At 35.1% G+C, this 20,495-nt stretch overlaps 1 protein-coding gene across 3 annotated transcripts in view; it reads left to right on the top strand.

The window, feature by feature from the left end:
* The window catches only part of CFAP20DC (CFAP20 domain containing), a 255,896-nt gene that overhangs the window by 71,247 nt on the left and 164,154 nt on the right, over window positions 1–20,495 (top strand). For all 3 annotated transcript variants that reach the window (XM_045989870.1, XM_045989869.1, XM_045989872.1), the window contains exon 5: window positions 11,723–11,837. In XM_045989870.1, coding sequence (XP_045845826.1) covers window positions 11,723–11,837 — 115 coding nt within the window. The remainder of the gene's footprint in view (window positions 1–11,722; window positions 11,838–20,495) is intronic.

The raw sequence follows: 20,495 nt of genomic DNA, 5'->3' as shown, positions 1-20,495 counted from the left end.
ATAAATTGCTAGAAAGCACATGATAATATTCTCAATAAGGAAATGTAAATTAAAACCATAACGACTATTTCCATAATTTGGATATCATAGATAATGCTGCTATAAACATCAGGGTGTGTATATCCCTTTGAGTTAGTAGTATTTTTGTGTTCTTTGGATAAATACCTGGTGGTGCAATTACTGGATCTTAGGGTAGGTAGTTCTCTTTTTAACTTTTTCTTAACTGTAGAGATCTGATGGTTACCAGGGGGGAGGAGCACTGGGGACTGGGTTTATTAGGTGATAAGGAATAAGGAGTGTATTTGTTGTGATGATCACTGAGTGTTCTATGTTGAATCATGGTATTGTACACCTGAAACTAATATTACACTATACGTTAACTAACTGGAATTTAAATTAAACTTAAAAACAAATTATTTTTAAAGAAAACCAAAATAAGATACCACCACATACCCACCACAATGGCTGTTTTCCTAGGTACATGCCTAAGAAATGTGAAATATTATGACCACACACAGAGCTCAACATGAATGTTCTTAGTACCATTATTCAGTTTGGCCAAACCTGGAGACAGACTACAATTCCATCAACTTCATTGGTGAATGGGTAAGCAAAATGTGGCATATCCATATATTACAGTATTGTTCTGCAATGAAAAAGTAATGATACAGGCTACAATATGGATGAATGTCAAAAACATTGTGCTCTGGGCACCTGGGTGGCTCAGTGGGTTAAAGCCTCTGCCTTTGGCTCAGGTCATGACCTCAGGGTCCTGGGATCCAGCCTCACATCAGGCTTTCTGCTTAGTGGGGAGCCTGCTTCCCTTCCTCTCTCTCTGCCTGCTTGTGATCTCTGTCAAATAAATAAATAAAATCTTTAAAAACAAAACAAAACATTGTGCTCAATGAAAAACGTCACATGCAAAAAGTTTTATATTTTATTTCCATTTATATGAAATATCCGGAGAAGGCAAATGTTTGCAGACCCAAACCAGATTCATGGTAGCCTGGGGATGGGGATGAGACTGGATATTGACCTCAGACAGGTTGTAGGATTTATTTGGGTGATGGGAATATTTGACAACCTAATTCTGATGATGGTTGTGTAACTCCTTAAATATACTAAAAATGTACACTAAAAATGGTGAATTTTATGCCAGGTAAATTGTACCTCGATAAAGCTGTTTTTTAAAAGGGAATCAAATGACATTCAGAGAAAGAGTCAAAGAGCTCCAGTTATTGATGTAAAGCCATACATGTGAAATGTGCATTGTAATGAATGCTAATTATAAAAAAGAGGGCTACCTTGTGTTTTAAGAAGTATATGAAAGCATCTTAGGTTCAGAATTCTGAATTTTTCTATAAAGGACAAAAGAATCCTCAGGGAATTTAAACTTAAGCAGAAGGACCCAGGAAAAATTGATGGAATAAAATTCCCATGGTGATCAAGAAGCATAGGAGTGAATGCGTAAGGGAGGCCTTCTGCATGGCGCCATCTTCTATATGGCTTTAAATTTCAGTGCACAGCCGTATTAACTATATACCCAAACATCATTGCACACATTTACATATACTATTTTGCAAACCCATTCTTCTCTTGTAACTTATACTTGGAGTTATTTGGCAGCATCACTGAAGGTGTGCATTCAGATTTGGTCATTTTTAGCTCATGATAAGAAAAATAAATACCATTTTGGCTTTAATAACAAATAATTCTAATGAATGAATCTAATCATCAGAAGCCTGACATCAGTTTTGCAAGTTCAACCTGGAGTGAACATTCAGTGGTTGTAAATGATAGTACCTATGGAAGAAAAGTGAATAGGTAATCTAAATAGACAAATTTATCTACACTATTGGATAGTTGCTACCATTTACTCAAATACTCACTGAGGTGCCATTGTTAAAAAAAAATTGTCAATCAAAGATGAAGATATAAAAGCAAATTGGAAATTGAATTGAAAAGTAATTTTACTTTCAAATGGTTTGCAAATGTAGATGTTAAGTTTGGAATGAATGTCGCTAATGACCATAGCTGAGAGAGTTATACACCTGCTGATCACTAGAATATTATAATAAATGAGGTTGATTTTCCTGTTGACTACCCCATTTTTTCTCAACATGGTCTCATTACTTTTTCTATCACATTGCTGACCCTTAGCTATGAATGCTCACTTACAGATATAAAAATGTATTAACTCATATATGGTTTTTTTTAATAAAATATGTCTTTAAGAGCAGCAATGCCAATGTTGCTTGTCTTTTTCTGCTTTGTTAGGTCACAGGAGGTTTTAGATGGTGAAAATCAAGCCTGTATTACAACTGAAGAGCTGTTTTACAAGCAGTCTTCCTTACAGCAACTAAATTGTCCCCAAAAAAGCACATGAGCACATGAGCATAATGAAGCTTTTAAGTAGGCACACATATGCATTTATATTCTCTCTCATGAATGACTAATTTTAATTTTTTTAAAGTAGCAATTCTGCTTGCTTTCAAAACCATTTAAGCTTAGCACATGATTTTGTTTTCCCTCCAAAACCAACTATTCTTGATTATGAGATAGGGAAGGTTTGCATATTTATTTTTGCAAAGACAGTAGAATAAATTCTCATCAGTATATGAGTGGCTTAGTCTTAATACCTCTGTCCTAAACTGGGCACATGAGCCTTTAGAAGTTTTTCCGAGACCAAAGCCATGATGGTTAGATTTAACTGAGAACTATCTTGTGCAGACCAAAACCTGACCTCCACAAGGGCAAAATCAGGCCCTGTACCCCCTGGTGTTTCTTATCAGGTGCTACAGCCCAGGGGGGCTTACCTTTCTTAAATACTTTAGTTAGTAGAAAAATAAGGGCTAAAAATATATAGCCACCCAAGATGATGGTTAATACTTAGGTAGGTTTCTGTATGCCAGGCATTGTTCTAAGTATTTTTCTTATAGTCACTTAATGTATGCAGTCTTCACATCAACTCTATGAATACTCTTATTTTCTACGTTTTATTAATAAAGAAACTGAAGTACAGAAGGTTAAATAACTTGGGCAAGCTAGAAATGGTGAAGCCAGAATTTGAATACGGTTTTGAAATTATTGCTTTTAACCATTATGCCTTATTTCCACACTTGATGATTAGTCTAAAATAGTAACAATTTGGGGCACCTGGGTAGCTCAGTCAGTTAATCATCCAGCTCTTGATTTCGGCTCAGGACATGATCTCGGGATCATGAGATTGAGCCCCATGTAGGGCTCTGTGTTCAGTGTGGAGTCTGATTGAGATTTTCTCTCTCTCCCTCTGCCTCTGCCCCTCTCCCTGCTAACATTCTCTCTCTCTCTCTCTCAAATAAATAAATAAAAATCTTTAAAATAATAATCACTAAAAAAAAAGTAGCAGTACTCAAAAACTACAGTCAACTCAAGACAACACTGATGATGAATTTGTAATAAATTGTCCTTCCCCCAAACTGCAGAAATCCCATCTCTTGTGTTTGTACATCTGCATACTAGAAACTTTTACAAATTACCAAACATTTCAGGGCAGTCGGATTTCTTTGTGGAATTTAGAATAAATGGCTTCTTGAAACTCTAAAATGGGCTTTGGAATTCCGAATTCTAGTAACCTTTTTAAACTCAGTTAGATGTTACTAGCAAGTGGTAAAGCTGAAATATTTAGGACCACATGTTATTCACCCATGAAAACAAAGGAAAAGATTTGCATATTTGCATCAGATTATGGCCCATAAAGTGGGCTATAGTTACAGACCTAGAACACCAAAGGGGAATGAAAGAAATTCAATAATAGAGGTTGAAAAACATGCTGTGGTAAGTCAAAAAATGGTGTAATTATTTTTAATTTGGAGATCTGAGATGTTTTCCAGAAGGATGTGGGATTTCAACCCAAGCTGTGATGGATGAATATAATTTCAGTTGGCAGAATGAGAGAAGGGGCTTTCCACGGGAAATGCATAAGCAAAGGCATGGAAATATGAAAGGATGGAGTATGTTTAAGTAGCAAACATGCTGGTATTGTCATTGTGGCAGCCCGTCACGTCTGGTGGGTCCACCTCTGATATCAGCTTTGGTTGTAGGGGGTAGTGTGGAGCAAGTTTGCTTGGATAGTATCCCATATCAAGTACCATCTGAGATCTTCTTTGATGCTGTGGGAGCCTAGTCTCTACCCACAGACAGGCGTAGCCTGGAAATGCTAGGGTGGTAGGCCCCCTGAGGGAACCCTTAACCACTCAGTGTTAGAAGTTAGTGGATATAGGTTCCCACTTCCTACTCTTCAAGTGGAAAGTTCTGGGAGGCATTCTGTACATGTCTCCATGGATATTCTAGTGGAATGGAGCCCCTGTGGTCTATAGCAGTGTTGTTGACAGTGTATTCTTATCTTGGCTTTTCCTCTTTGTTGTCTTACTCTCCCTCTTCTTCACTCCTGTGTCATGAAATCACTTGTCCAGTAAACCACTTGCAACTGTGTTCTTTTCTCAGCTTCTGCTTTTGAAGGTGTGCTTCCTAAAGAGGTTGCACAGCTCAACCAGGTATATGAGATAGTGCAAAGGCTTTGATTGTCAAACAGACTCACAAGAATCAGAGATCTTATCCAGTGCTGATAGACACGTGAAACAGAAGAGATCTGGAACAACCATTGCAGCTCTCCAGTTCATTCTAAATGCACTTTGGCCCAGGTTGAACAGATACTTCTCTAAACAGTATTTGAGAGGACAACACCTGAGAATATTGCTCACCCTAAGAGAGCTCTTACACTTTTAGTTTATGTGACATTTTCCAAAGAACCATGCCCCATAAATGCATGGATCCAAGTTTGTTAACCAAAAGCAATCTTAGAAAGATCAGGTACATCCTGAAAAAAGAAAATACCTTCTATTAAGGACTTCCCCTCTAATAAACACCACTAATGTATTTGTCAGAGGTCAGTCATGTTTACAAGGAGCTTTGGCTCATTACTTTTCTCTTGGAATGAATGCCCTTTAGTTAAGCGGTTGAATGAATTGTAGGCCAGTTACTCAATTCTTCCTTCCTAGTAAGCATGAAACGTTTCAAAAACACTAAACCATGCACTGCCATCCTTTGGAATTGTCAGATAGACTTGTAAATAATGTATCTTTATTCCTCTGGCTTTATCTTTTTAGATAGATTACTGGCTCTTCCACATACTAGCTCTGAGACCATGAACAAATGGCTTAATGTCTCTAAACCTCTCACTATATTGGTAATAATCACTACATATGATTATTAATTTCTATCTCAAAAGAATTGTTGGAAAGAATAAATGAGATAACATTGGTGAAATTGAGTGAAGGTTCTGGCATATGGTAGGGATTTAGATGTTTCTCTTCCATTTTCCATCCTTTTCTGTTTATTAAGTATAGCCTTGATATCTGCCCCATCAAGCTCTTCTTGATATCTCATATTTAAGACTCCTCAAAACCAACCTTGGCTTTATTCTGCAATTTCACTCCTTGCTGATGTTCTCACCTGGTTTCTCTGCAACCCCCTGGTTTCAGTCTTGAACTCCTTATTATATGAAATCTGACATGAGGAGAGAGTACATTGAGGAATGTGGTGAAAAATGATAATGGAGTAGTGACTATGGGTCAGATTTTGGAAGTCCTTGAATAACAAGATAAGGAACCTTGGGCTTTATTCCTTAGACTATAGGATGCCAAAGAAATTAGAGCCAAGGGGTGACATTCAGTCCCCATGGCTGGTCCACATGAAGAATGGACTGAGAGACAAAAGTGTGGAGGCAGAGAGACCAGGGTATTCAAAGCAACAAATGACTGAGAATTGTGGCTACAGAAAACCAAAGAAAAAACAGACATGAAAACATGAAACTACTAGAAAGATGACTATGATATGATCTGACAGCTAATTGGAACAATGAAGCCCAAATGTTCAAAACAGGAAACAATCAGTGATTCACAGAGGTCCTCAGTAATGACTGAGAGGATTGTGAGTAAGTGTATGAGGCCTATGGTGGGACAGCGAAGTAATCTACAAGAACATAGAAATAAAGAAAGCAAGATTAGCCTATGAACTTTTAATTGTAAGATCAGAGTTCCTGGATCAGAGAAGGTTGTTGTTGTTGTTGTTGCTGTTTTTTACAAATTTTTAAGGAAGACTTTGTCAACAGAATGTGTGTGCACACGGACACATACACGAAGGCAAACATAGGCTCTGTCCATCCAAATGCAGTAAAGGATAGGAGTCTTATCTACCAGATATTAAATATTTTGTTCCCAGGAGCAAAGATTATTCTACTGTGGATGTGTTTTTAGGCACTAGCTGCCCAAAAGAAAGTCAGCATGTAGTTAAGAATATAGGTATTAGGATCATTTAGATCTGAGTTTAAATCTGGATTCTGCTAGATGTGTAACTTTGGGAACTAAAGCTTTAGTTTCCTCATCTGTTAAGTAGAGGTAATAATAGTAGGCATCTTGTAAGATTTGTGGGAGCATTAAGTGAGATAATGCATACAGAATACTTAACGCAGTATTGGCATATAGAAAATGTTCAGTAAGTAATTAATATTTAATAAAAATATTGCTACCTTTCCTTTGGGGAACGCATACATCAAGTACTGAAGCATAAGTCACTTGTTCTGATCAAGGAAAGAAAATTTCTGATGCTTGATAGATTTTTTTCCTTTAGATAAATTATCACATTCTAGCTGAGTACACTCATCTTGCTAGCCTTGGATCATCCTTTCAGGAGGCTTTACATGGGTCATGGTTGTAAGACACATGTTTGTGACCTATTGGGTAATTGGATCCAGACTGGAATCCAGAATTGAGTGGGAGATGGTATTTAAAAGAGTGAGAAGGGGAGAAGAGAAGGGGTACATGGTTTTCATTAGATCAGCAAGTATTAGAACTGTTTAGCTGTGGTTCTCTGAAGATAGACATCAAGGCACTCTTGTCACTGCTAACACAGCATGTAGCAAATAGTGGCCATTCAGCATAAACGAATGAAAGAAATTCAGCCTGTAATGATAATGACCATACTGTCATATCATTGAAATGACAGTGGATTTTGAAGAGATAAGTTTTAACACTCCATTACCACTAGCTGTATTTACATAGACTAGTAGCTTCCTAAATTTCTGGAGTCTAGTTTCCCCATCTACAAAATGGAGAAGGAATATACTGCCTTCAGTGAAGGATTTTTGTGAGACTTAATAAGATAATGTCTATGAAATGTGCTGGGTCCTGGGATTGAGCCCCGCATTGGGCTGTCTGCTCAGCGGGGATCCTGTTTACCTCTCTCTCTCTGCCTGCCTCTCTGCCTACTTGTGATCTCTGTCTATCAAATAAATAAATAAATCTTAAAAAAAAATAAAATTAATTTTCAGTCATGTCAAAAAACAAATTAGGAATACATTTAATAAAAGATGTGCAAAATTTCTAAATTTCTAAAATGAAATCTATAAAACACTGTGAGAGAAATTAAACAAGGCCTAAATAAATGCAGAAGATATATATGTAAGTGAATTGGATGACTCAATATTGTGCTCCCCAAATTGATATGTAGATTCAACACAATCTAAAACTCTCAACATTTTTATAAAGAACGATAAGTGGTCCTAAAATCTGTGGAAAACAAGGGCCAAACAAACCAGAACAAAACCAAGTTGAAGAGTTTCTTTGCTAGTTTCAAAACCTACTACAAACCCACAATGACTGAGGCAGTGCGACATTGGTAGATGAATGGATAATGGATAAATGAAACAAATGGATCAGTGGAAAGCCCAGAAATAGATCCATACTCATGCATATATATTCAACTGGTTTTCAACAAAGTATCAGAGCATTTCACACCATACTCACACAATACTGAAATTAATCTACCTCACACAATACTGAAATTAATCTACCTCACACAATACTGAAATTAATCTTGGACAGATCATAGAATGTAAAACCTAAAACTATGAAGATCTAGAAGGAAATGTTGGAAAGTACCTTCTTTGCAACTTTGGGCTAGGCAGAAAAATTTTTTTTTAAGATTTTATTTATTTATTTGACAGACAGAGATCACAAGTAGGCATTGAGGCAGGCAGAGAGAGAGGGGGAAGCAAACTCCCTGCTGAGCAGAGAGCCCAACGCGGGGCTCGATCCCAGGACCCCGGGATCATGACCTGAGCCAAAGGCAGAGGCTTTAACCCACTGAGCCACCCAGGTGCCCCACTGTGTGCTATTCTTGATACCTTTCTGTGAGAAATTATTTCCAAATAAAAGGTTAACAAAAGATATCATTGTGATAATAGGGAAGAAAATAATCACAATGCATATATCTGACAAAAGATGTATATCTAAACTATATAAGGAACTCTTAGAATTATAATGAGAAAACAGCCCAATAAAAATTAAACAAATGACTTAACGGACATTTCACAAGGCATACCAGTAAATACATGTAAAAGTGGTCAGTGTCATTAGTCGTAAGACAAATACAAATAAAATCACAATGATATCAACTCATACCAACTAGAATTGGCTAACACTGAAGTCTGATAGTACCAGGGTGCCTGGGTGGCTGTCAGTTCAGCATCCAACTCAGTTTCAGCTCAGGTCATGATATCCGGGTCATGAGATCAAGCCCTGAATAGGACTCCATACAGTGTAGAGTCAGCTTGGGATTCTCTCTCTTCCTGCCTCTCCCCCTTCCTCTCTCTCTCTCTCCCCAAAACAAAACAAAACTTAAAGTCCAATAATACCAAAAGTTGGTGAGAATGTGGAATCATTGCAGCCACTTTGGAGAATTATTTCTATAAAGTTATAACTGTATATCCCCTCAATTACCCAGTAATCCCATTTCTAGTTATCAAGAGAATGAAATACCTGTCCACAAGAAGACTCTGTGAGCATATTCTGACAGGTTTTATTTATGAGAAACCAATACTGGAAATAAATGCCCATCAATAACAGAATGGATATATAAATTGTATAGCCATGCATGACTCAGCAGTTAAAGAAAGGTACTACTGGTGTGTGCTACAACATGGATGAATCTCAGAAATGTCATGTTAAGTGAAAGAAGCCAGTCACAAAAGAGTATATGCTACATCATTTCATTTACAAAAATTTCAGGAACAGACAACACTTACCCATGTTAATAGAAATAAAGACTGAGGATTGACTAGAAGGCGCCAGAAAAGTACTTTCTAAGGTGATGGAAATGTTCAATACTTTGGAGTGGTGATTAAATCAGTGTATACTTATCAAAGCACATGAGATTGTATTCTAAAATCCATGTTTCAGTTATGCATATTTTACCCCAATAAAGAAATAAAAGAGACTATATTTGTTTTTTAAAAATATCCATTTATCATGCAAGGTAGAATGTTGACTCTCTAATAGCTTCCTTTTGTAAACAATAAATTTATAAAACCCCTTACCTTGGCTAAAGACCATGCATGATTTGTCTCTTGTCTACCCTTTCTATTTCATTTCCCTTTTTTACCTACCAGGTAGATCCTACCTAACTCTGCTGTCCTTATTGTCCAAAGTAGGTCATTTTTTTTCCTAGTTCAGTCTTTTATTTGTCATCTTCATTGCACTTTAGATAGTTTGCATTTATTTTGTCTCTTTCTCCTTTTTTATCTTGCTTTTTTCACCATCATGTTCCCCAGTGAATTACCAGGATATTTCCTGGATCAGTGAAAATTTGTTAAACATGTGAATGAATGAATGAATGAATGAATGAATGAATGAATGAATGTTCATTCCTTTCGTTTTATATGTTGATAAGGTGGTTGTCTACTAAAACATTCCTCTCTTTGGAGTTTGATCCATACCAATTCGAATAAAAATGACATTGTCTAATCTCTATAAGCAAAGCAAACTTTTAATAAAACAGTTTTTGGTTGATGCAACCAAACTTTTTGTATAATGCAAGGGAAGTTTTTCTTCCCTTTCCCTTTTCAAAATCCCTATGTAGTCTTTCCTTCTCTTCCCTAATCAGAATGTCTTACACAAGAGGCCTAATAACAGGACAGTTCTTCTCAAATATATTTGATTCTGTACCCTACTGGCAAAATGTTTGAGCACACTAACCACATAGGTACATTCATTTATTTCGAAAACAGAAATATGTTGCTGTGCTACTATATAATGAAATATGCACAAAAAATAGCATTTTAAAAGGGCAGGATAAAAGACCAGTTTCCTTCTGTACTTCAGCGGATGATTGTGTACCACCCCAGTTCCTCATGTGCTCATCCCACTTTGAAGACACTGCCTTGGGGCAAAAATTAGACTACATTTACTTATACATCTAAATATAAAACTATGGTAGACTTAATCCTTTTGCATCTTAACCTTACCTTTGACTCTGGTTTGAAAGGATTTATTGCTTTTTAAATGAAATTATGGTATTTTTTTTTTAGTGCAGGTGCAGTAGAATTTTTAGGTCTGGGGCATACTCTGAAATCATCTCATCTAATTTTTACTGTACTTTATCTTAACATTGTTCAATAATAGTTTTTCTATAGAATATGTATTTTAGAAAGAAGAAATAATGAGAATAGAAAAGTAGGAAGGGGAGGGGGTGCCTGGGTGGCTCAGTGGGTTAAGCCACTGCCTTCGGCTCAGGTCATGATCTCAGGGTCCTGGGATCGAGCCCCGCATCGGGCTCTCTGCTCGGCAGGGAGCCTGCTTCCCTCTCTCTCTCTCTCTCTGCCTGCCTCTCTGCCTACTTGTGATCTCTCTCTGTCAAATAAATAAATAAAATATTAAAAAAAAAAAAGAAAAGTAGGAAGGGGAGATAAGACAGAGGTATGGAAGATGCTTTGTTAACTTTTCAAATAGTTAATTACATTATAAATATTGGTAGCAATTCATTTGAGTGAAATGTTGTCACCTTGAGGGATTATTGACTATAGAAAATTAGCAGTTTGTACATCTAGATAAAATTTCTAAAAATGGGGGAAATCACCATTCTCTGATTAAAAAGACAGTCTTTAATAAGCATCAACTCTACCATATAGCAGCCTGAGACAGGTTTAGAGATTTTAAGCCTGCTGTGTTACCTCTGAGACCTAAAGGAAGCAGAACATAAAAATGATCTCTATCAATTTGAAGCAAACCTAATCTTTATGATCATGGCTGTGGTCTAAATCTATTAAAGATGTTCAAATTCAATGTCCTTGGTATCACTGTGACTTGACCTGAATAGTGAGCAATAAACTTGTGTATTATAATTCCGGTTTGAAGATATGTGCTTAGGAAGTGAAACCGACAGTCAGTGTTTTGTGTCTGTCTCTAAGCAGACTAAGAGCCTATATAAAATGACAGGTGCATTTTTAGGGAAAGAAACCCATAATGTTTTCCTATTTAGTAGGTGACAGTATGTCCCAAGATAACACAAGCTTAAGGGGCTGGAACAGGCATGGTTATTAAAGGCTAGTGGTTTCTCAGTTCATACAAATTGAATTTTTTCGTAGGCTAGAAGACTCTAGAAATCTAGTGTAGAGTACTGAAATAAATTAGCATATTAAGTGAATTTATACATTCAAGCTTGTGAGCACTTTGAATTTAAGGAAGAAATTTTATTACTTCTTGAGAGAAGAAAGGCAATTCTTAAATTCTGTGTTTGATCTCCCTATTGCAAAGGGCCTATATGATAAATTATATCATTTTGATGATTATTCAAAGTAGTAGTTATTATATTAATGGGAATCTTACTCTCTTCTTTCTTTTTTCAGAATTACTGATTTAGGGAACATTAAAAGAAGATTGTATTTATCAACGGTCCATAAGGAACTGTCCTCAACTCCTCTTCATGCAAAAATCCCACTCTTCATGATCAAGCGCAAAATTGTAAGTGCCACATGAATGCTGCTTAAAATATTAAATTCATTTCAGCAAATATTAATTATGGGCCTACTCTGTTTATAAAGCACTTTGTTAAGTACCATGGTCATATAAAAAATAAATAAAATTCATACTCTTCCTTTCTCTCCCATGAGAGAGCTTAAAATCTACTAGGTGGGAGAATATAATTATTTGAACATCTAGAATATCACCAAAACTGGTGGGAAGCACAGTAGAGAGAGGTCTTCTGGTACTATGAAACGGAAAGAAATCCATCTGACTACAGAATGAGGAAAAGCTATGAAGAAGACTACATTTAGTTGGGCCTTTGAAAGAGTGTAAGATTTCAACAGCTGAAGATAGGAAGCCAAGCATTCCAAGCAGAAGGAACAGCATGAACAAAAACATGATTGCTGGAAATTGGTACATGTTTGGAGAAAAAAATGATTAATCATTGCTGCCGGATTTTTTTTTAATAGCCTTAAGGAAACATCAGTCCTATAACAGTCAGGTATATATAAAAGTCAGGTGTAGGTTGGGAGATTTTATGCCTATTGTGTAACCTCTAAGACCTAAAGCAGTGATAAGGTATGAGTAGATAAGCAATAAGCAATAAATCAACTCACCTCTTTGGGGGCTCAAATACATTTATTTTAAAAGAAGCCTTTAACCACTTCCTCAAATGCACAGACACCAGTGTAAGGAAGGATCATAAATATGACACCACCAAATGAAACTAATAAAGATTTAATAACTAATCCTAAAGAGATGGAGATCTGTGACCTGTCAAAGAATTCACAATAATCTTCTTGAAGAAGTTTAGTGACCTACAAGAACATACATACAGACAACTAAGTGAACTTAGGAAAACAAGTCATGAACAGCACAAGATGTTTGAAAAAGGAATGGAAACCATCAAAAATAAACAAATAGAAATTCTAGAGCTGAAAAATACAGTAACTGAACTGAAGAATTCAGTGGAGAGCTTCAAAAGCAGACTGAACCATGCAGGAAAAAAAATCAGTGACCTAGGAGGCAAGACAATTGAAATTATCCAGTTGCGATTAAAAAAAGAAAAGAAATGACAATGAATAGAGAAAGCCTATGGGAAATATGAGACTTAAGGAAAATAAGCAATAGTCACATTATGGGAATTCTAAAAGGAGAAGAGAAAGAGAAAGGGACAAAGAGTGTATTTAAAGCAATAATGGCTAAAAATTCCCCAAACCTGGGGAGAGAAATAGGTATTCATATCCAAGAGGCCCAAATGACCACGAACAGGACTACACAAACATATTATGATTAAGTTTTCAAAAGTCAAAGAAAGAATTTTTAAATCAACAAGAGAAAAGAAAGGTTAAAAGTTACATACAAGGGAGCTCCCATAAAACTATGGGCAGATTTTGCAACAGAAACTTTTCAGGCCAGAAAAGAAGGTGATGGTATATTCTAAATATTGGGAAAAAATTAAAAACCAACCAAGAATAATATACCTGGCAAAGCTGTCTTTCGGAAATAAAGGGGGGATAAAGACTTCCCCAAACAAACAAAAGCTGAGGGAATTCATTACCACTAGATCTGCTTTACAATAAATGCTAGAGGGAGTTCTTTGAATAGAAATAAAAGGACTCCAGCAACATAAAAACATTAAGAAGGCCATGTAATTCTCACTACAGTGGTAAGTGTATAGTCAGTCACACTTGGAGTCTGTGATAGTGGTGCATAATTCATTTACAGTTATATTAAATTGCATTCACCCTTCTATGTTTAGGTATTGATTTCCTTATTCATCTAAATTTTCTAGAGTTCAACATTAGGCGGTTTCCAAGAGTTAAATCATACAAGACCAATACTCCATTCTGTGTGTGGTTAATAAATAAAATCTGTCATTACCTTGCTTTTGTGAATTCAGTCACTTTTGCCCATTTATCTAATTGAAGTTCTAAATATTTGTTAAAATCTGAACTGATCATTCTGTACGTGGATATCGTCGACACACACATAGTAGTATGCTTGTCATCTAGTGACCTTTGTAGGAATACAGTATTTGAAAATAAAATATTACCTTTCTTTACAAACCTTGATGAGATAAAAAATGAACTTGACTAACCTATATTTCCTATATAATAAATGAATCAGATGAATATGTGCCAGTGGCCCCAGGTATCTAATGGCATAAGAAATGTACTACTTAAACTAAAAAATAAGTTAAAAAGTGTAATAGGTCCCGTGGGACAGTGTTCTGTAACTCATCTACCTCAACTTCCCACCCTCTAATCAGATGACTCAGTGGAGAATAATTGTATGTAGTTTTAAATCCTGGTGTGAAGAAAGCAAACAGGTCATTATTTTAGGTAACTTGAGCTTATGCTAAATTTCAAAAGGCAAAACAGTCATAACATATCTAGAATTTTTTTCTCTGAGTGTAGCCGAATTTAGAAAGAATTGCTTACATACATTTGAGACAGTCCCAAACAAGAAGTAAAAAAAGGTATTTTTTTCTATACTGACCCCATTCCAGTAAAATCACCAAGTCATACCTACTTGTAATATGTTCTAATCTATATGTAGGGCTTAAGAGCATGGTATCTGAGTTCTGACACTCACTAGTTTTGTGACCCTGTCCCAGTTCCTGTGTTCATTCTCTTCATCTATAAAATGCAGATAATATGAGATATACTTCCTATTAAAGTTGTTGGAATATTAATGCAAGTAAATAAACATACTGACTTTTAGAACAGTGCCTTGCACAGTCTCAGCCCTAGCTAAGGATTATAGCTCCGATTTGCTCTTTGATTGCTACTTCTTCCATGAATTCCTCCATGATTTCCCCTCTGTGGAATAGCTATTTAGGTTACAGTTCACCATTGCTATTCACTACTTCATAATCCTTGTAACACTTCTTCACCCTGTGCTTGAATCATGTTTGCTTGTCTGTCTCCCCACCTTTAGACCATAAGCATGTTTTATGTGACTTTTATCCCTAGTCCCATTAAGAACATGGCACATGGTAAGTGCTCAATAAATATTTGTTGAACGAATAGGCAACTCTTACTGTGCCTCCTGATGTGGGAAATAAAACAAATGAGTTTGTCATGGACCTTTCTAAATGCACTTGATGATTCCAGAAATATTCTGTACTGTTTAAGCAGATATTAAGAAATTCAGTTCTAAAACTTGTACTCCTTTCCCCTTAGTTTCCTCCCAATCGAAGAGATGCTACAGTAGCAAAGTGTCTTTCATTTCCACTGTTAATCTAGTCTATTCCCATTGATCCCTTATCAAATCAAAGCTGAGCCATTTTAGGGGAATTTTCTATGGAGAGAAGCAGGGTAAGAGAGAACACTCCACCCATTCAAAATGCCATCCCTAGGGTCCTCCTTGGTGTTGCTGTGGTGTTGCTCTAGTTCTCTACTTTTTTGCCAAAACTTTCTTCAGTTCTGCTTTTTAGGAACTGTAGATAGTTTGGTGGTAAACCTTGAACACAGTATTTTTAAAGTTCTTCAGCTAACATTTATAAATCAGAAGTTATCAATATTGTCTCTTGTGCAGTGAGCAGTCAGTTGGAGCTGAGAGGCAACCACATGCTTTTAACAGAGCTTTAAGCTCTGCTGTAAAGTTTAGTTTTTCCACTCGTGTAAGGAATGCAGGTGCACTCAGATGATTCCTGCTTCATTCATTTAAGTTATCTGCCTAGGCCCTCTAGAGATAGAGTTTGTAACCCCATTTTAGAGGATAATTGCCAAATGGTCCACTTTGCATTGGTTCTTTAGCTAAAACCTTTACATAGCCAAAGGCAACAAATATTCTTAGACCACACCAATATGAATATTAATGTATAGGCCATTTACTATTCCAGTTACCATTAAATGTTCAACCTTCAAATAAAAAATTTTATTTTTCATGTTTCTTAATTTTGAAGAATTCACTTTAATATTTAAATTACAACAGTTTATAGTTTTAACTGAGGTTTTCAATGGCAAGAACAGTTTGAAAAATTAATAACCATCAAATTAAACAGTGGAGGTAGCCACTTAGTCAAGACTCACTGAAATCAATCTTACTTCTTCTTCAATATAATTTTAATTAGTTGGTGATAGTATCAGATGAACATCAATGTCTTGCTACCAAAGTATGTATTAATGTACAGTAAATGTAATTGTATTTGAATAGGAAGTTCAGGTATGAAATATCATTGAGAATGAATCATTCATTGGAGATATAATGAAGTGGTATGATAAATTACAATGCCAAAATCTTTTAGTATCCTTTACCACTCATATACCCAGTGTTTGTCATTTAAATGGATAAAATTACTCTTTAGGAGCTGTACTTTCTTGACCATGACTCTGATGGAATATGTTATAGCTTTTATTACAAACTGAAAGTGTGGCATAATGTTTTTCAAATTTCCCCACAAAGATCATTTTCCCAGTAAAGTCAGTGATTTAGAAATTTTTGATTTTTAGTAGTATTTAATTTCTTGAATGTTACTGAATGAGAAGGGAGTGGAGGAAACAGGTTTATTCAGACCAAGGTCATTTAGATATATATTTAATATGCTAGAGAATGTCCCTTAATGAAACCATTCCAACCTAGAATGCTTCTGGTACTTGTTTGAAGGTTTGCAAATGTTTTCATCTCCTCCATGGGAATATCATTTAAAAATATTTGTTTTTCTCTCTCTACTCACCTGTCAGTCTAATATAGATGTTTAAGAAATTTAGGGAAAGAAAAGTAGTTCCATGTCTTCCTCTGAAGTCCCTGGATAGTTATGTGAGGTAGGAACAACTACATAAAAATAAGTTTGTTCTGTAAAACAGATGGTTACCCCATTTTTAAATCACAAGAACAGACAGGAGAATATTGTTAGAGTTGAAGTGTGGCCTCTAGAGCTAGCTTGTAGTGGTTCAAATTCTAGTCATCATTTCCTATCTGGGCCCTTATCCGAGTCAGTTAATCTCTCTCTACTTCATTTTCTCAAGAGTTAGGTGGAGAAAATAATAGAACCTGCTTCCTGGAGGAGTTATTAGGATTTTAAGAGTTATTACCTAGAATAGTGCCAAGCTCTTATAAGTGCTCGATTAATGTTAGTTGATACTGTTATTATTTTACTATTTTCTCTTGACATGAATCCATGTTTATTAGGAATATAGTGTCACAATAAACTTCTGAACTTAAAGTTCATTTCAGTTGGCAAATATTTATTGAGCTCCTGCTATAGGCCAAGGTCGTGACAAATGATAGGAATCCAAAGGTGAATATAATATGGCAGAGGAGGCAAACACATAAACAATTAATGAAATGGGCTCTGGTGAATACCAAACTAGTCTTAGGAACCAGATGCTGCTAAAGGAAATTATCAAACTTGCCTAGCCAAGTTGGGGATTATTACAGTGGAGGTATTTTATAAATTATAAATATAATTTATTTATAATTATATATTATATATAAATAAATTATATTTATATAATTTAAATATAATAAATATATATTTATATAATTATGAATTATATAATTTATAGAAATAAATTATAAGTTATGTAATTATGAATTATATAATTCACAATTATATAGTATATATTATAATTCTTATATGTAATTATATAATTTATAATTAAATTTATAAATTTAATTATAAATTATAAATACAAACAATAGTATGAAAATTTATGTCACAGTTGACTCATTAACTGATTCAAATGCATGGAATTACACTGCTGGAAAAGAAGGCTAGACAAAACCATGAAGGGCTTTGAAAGTCATGTTGAGAAGTATGAATTTTAGTCCATTAGAAATTTTTAAAGCAATTTTTAACATGGAGAAATTTCACAATATGATCTGCGTTCTAGAAGATAAGTATGATATCAGAATGGAGAGCTAGAGGAAGAGACCAGTTAAGAGGCAATGCACAGACATCTAGGTGAGACATATAAGCCTGCATTAGTGTAGTAGCAAAGAAGTAGAAGAGGAGGACAGATATGAAAGATACTTAAAGAGTAAAGTAAATTTAAAAAAGAAAAAAAAAAAACAAAAACAGAGAAAATGGCCCTGAGATTCACTGGATGGACTTGACACCAACTTAAATACCGGAGATATCAGTAAAATTGACCCAGGAATGTAGAAACTATTCAAACAAAGGACAGTTGTGGGGGGACCTCAAAAAAAAAGATGAGTACAGTCTGAATGGCTTGAGAAACAATATCAACCAATCTAATATGTGTGTAATTGACATAGTAGCGGGAGAACAGAGAGATTGAGTATGAAAAAATTTATAGAAGTGATGGCTGAAATTTTTTAAAATTTGAAAATACACTCACAGATCCAATAAGCTCAACAAATCAAGGGCTGGAGATCTCTCAAAAACTGTACCAACCCACACAATGGTATATTGTAACTTAAAAAACAAAAAACACTGCAAAATCATGCCTGGTATGTCATAACTAAATTGCTAAATATCATATGATAAATGAGATAAAGAGAAATATTTATGATTTCTCTTTATGAGAAATAAAGAGAAAATCTTAAAAAGTAGGCAGAAGAAAAAATGACATTATTCACTAGAGAACATTGATAAAATATATCACAAGCTTCCCCTCAGAAGCAATGAAAGTAAGAAGACAATGGAATGATGCTAGGGTAAAAAAAAATTTTTTTTAACCTGTCAACCTAGAATTCTGTATCTAGTGAAACTATTCTTCAAAAATTGGAGCAAAATAAAAACACTGAAACTAAAAAGTGCTAGAGAATTCACTGCTAGCAACTTGCACTAGAAAAATATTAAAGTAAGTTCTTCAGACTGAAAAAAAAAAAATATGTACCAGATGAAAATCTGGATCTAAATGAGAGAAGAGTACCAGTAGTAATAAATATGTAGGTGAATCTGGGGGTGCCTGGGTGGCTTAGTGGCTTGAGTGTCCACCTCTTGATTCCAGCTCAGATCGTAATCTCAGGGTTGTGATCTCAGGGTCGTGATATCAAGCACCTCATCAGTCTCCAAGCTCAGCAAGGAGTCTGCTTCTCTCTTTCTCTCTCCCTCGCCCTCTGTCCCTTCTCCCACTTGCTCTCGCTCTCTCTCTCTCAAATAAATAAATAAATAAATCTTTAAAAAGTACATAGATGAATCTAAAAGATTCTTTATTCATATCATAATTTCTTTAAAAGTATTTGTTGAAAGCAAAAATACTAACAGTATAGAAGTAAAGTGCATGACAGTAACACAAAGAATGGTAAAAATATTAGTATGCTTTTTTAACATTCTTACACATGAGATATTCTAATATTACTCAAAGTTAGATTGTGGTAAGTTAATGATTTATATTCCAGACTAATACAGTGATTGAAAAAATAAAAGAGTATAACTAATCAGCCAATTGATGAGATTAATAAAAAGATATTCAGGGGCGCCTGGGTGGCTCAGTGGGTTAAAGCCTCTGCCTTTGGCTCAGGTCATGATCCCAGGGTCCTGGGATCGAGCCCCACATCGGGCTCTCTGCTCTGTGGGGAGCCTGCTTCCTCCTCTCTCTCTCTGCCTGCCCCTCTGCCTACTTGTGATCTCTGTCTGTCAAATAAATAAATAAAATCTTTTTAAAAAAATAAATAAATAAATAAATAAAAATAAAAATAAAAAGATATTCAATCCAAAAGAATATAGGGAAGAACTAAACAAAGAAGAGATGAGACAAATTGAAAACAAATAGCAAGATGATAGTCTTAAACTCATATATAGGAATAATTTAAGTGGAAATGGCTAAACTCTCTAACTAAAAGACAGAGATTATTAGATCAATTAAAATCAAGACACAATTGTATATGGTTTATAAGAAATGCATATTAAATCTAAAGACACAGGTGAAAAATTAAAAAGGAAAAAGGTTAGACTATACAAGCACTAACCATAAGAAAGCTGGAGTGGCTATATTGATGTCAAAGTGACTTCAGGAAAAGGAATATTATGTAAAGAGGCACATTTCATAATGATGAGGGAGTTTAATCATCATGTAGAGGATATAACAAACCTAAATATATACACACCTAGTAACAGTGCTCGGAAATGCATGAAGCAAAAACTAACAGAACCAAAGAGAGAAACATGAATTCACAATTTTATATGAAGATTTCAACACTCCCCTCTTAGATATTGAGAGAAAATCCGTAAACTTGAAAAATGCTATCTATCAACCAGACCTGTTTGACATTTTTAGAACATACCATCTTACAACTGCCTATTACATACTACATTCAGGTGCACTCTCGTTTACCCAAGGTGTATGATATGTTAGGCATTATTAATCTCAATAAACTTAAAAAAGACTGAAATCATACAGAGTATGTTCTGTGAATACAAGGGAATTAAATTAGGAATTAATAACAAAAATATAATTGGACTGTCCCTAAGTAGTTAGAAAAAAGTGGCATACTTCCAAGTAACTTGTAAGTCAAAAAAGAAAAAAAATTATGGGAGATATTAGAAAATATTTCTAACTGTTATTTTAACTAATTTCAAATGGTAATGAAAATAAAACATACCAAAATTTGTGGGATGCATCTGAATCATGTAAAATACGGAGAAAGAAATAATCAAGAGAATATATAAATGAAATAAAAACTGGACAGTGGAGAAAATCAATAAAACCAAAGTTTGTTCTTTGAAAAGATTTAGCA

The sequence above is a fragment of the Meles meles genome, chromosome 20 (assembly GCF_922984935.1).
Source record: "Meles meles chromosome 20, mMelMel3.1 paternal haplotype, whole genome shotgun sequence".
NCBI lineage: Eukaryota > Metazoa > Chordata > Mammalia > Carnivora > Mustelidae > Meles > Meles meles.
This window is presented reverse-complemented; position numbering and strand designations above follow the sequence as displayed.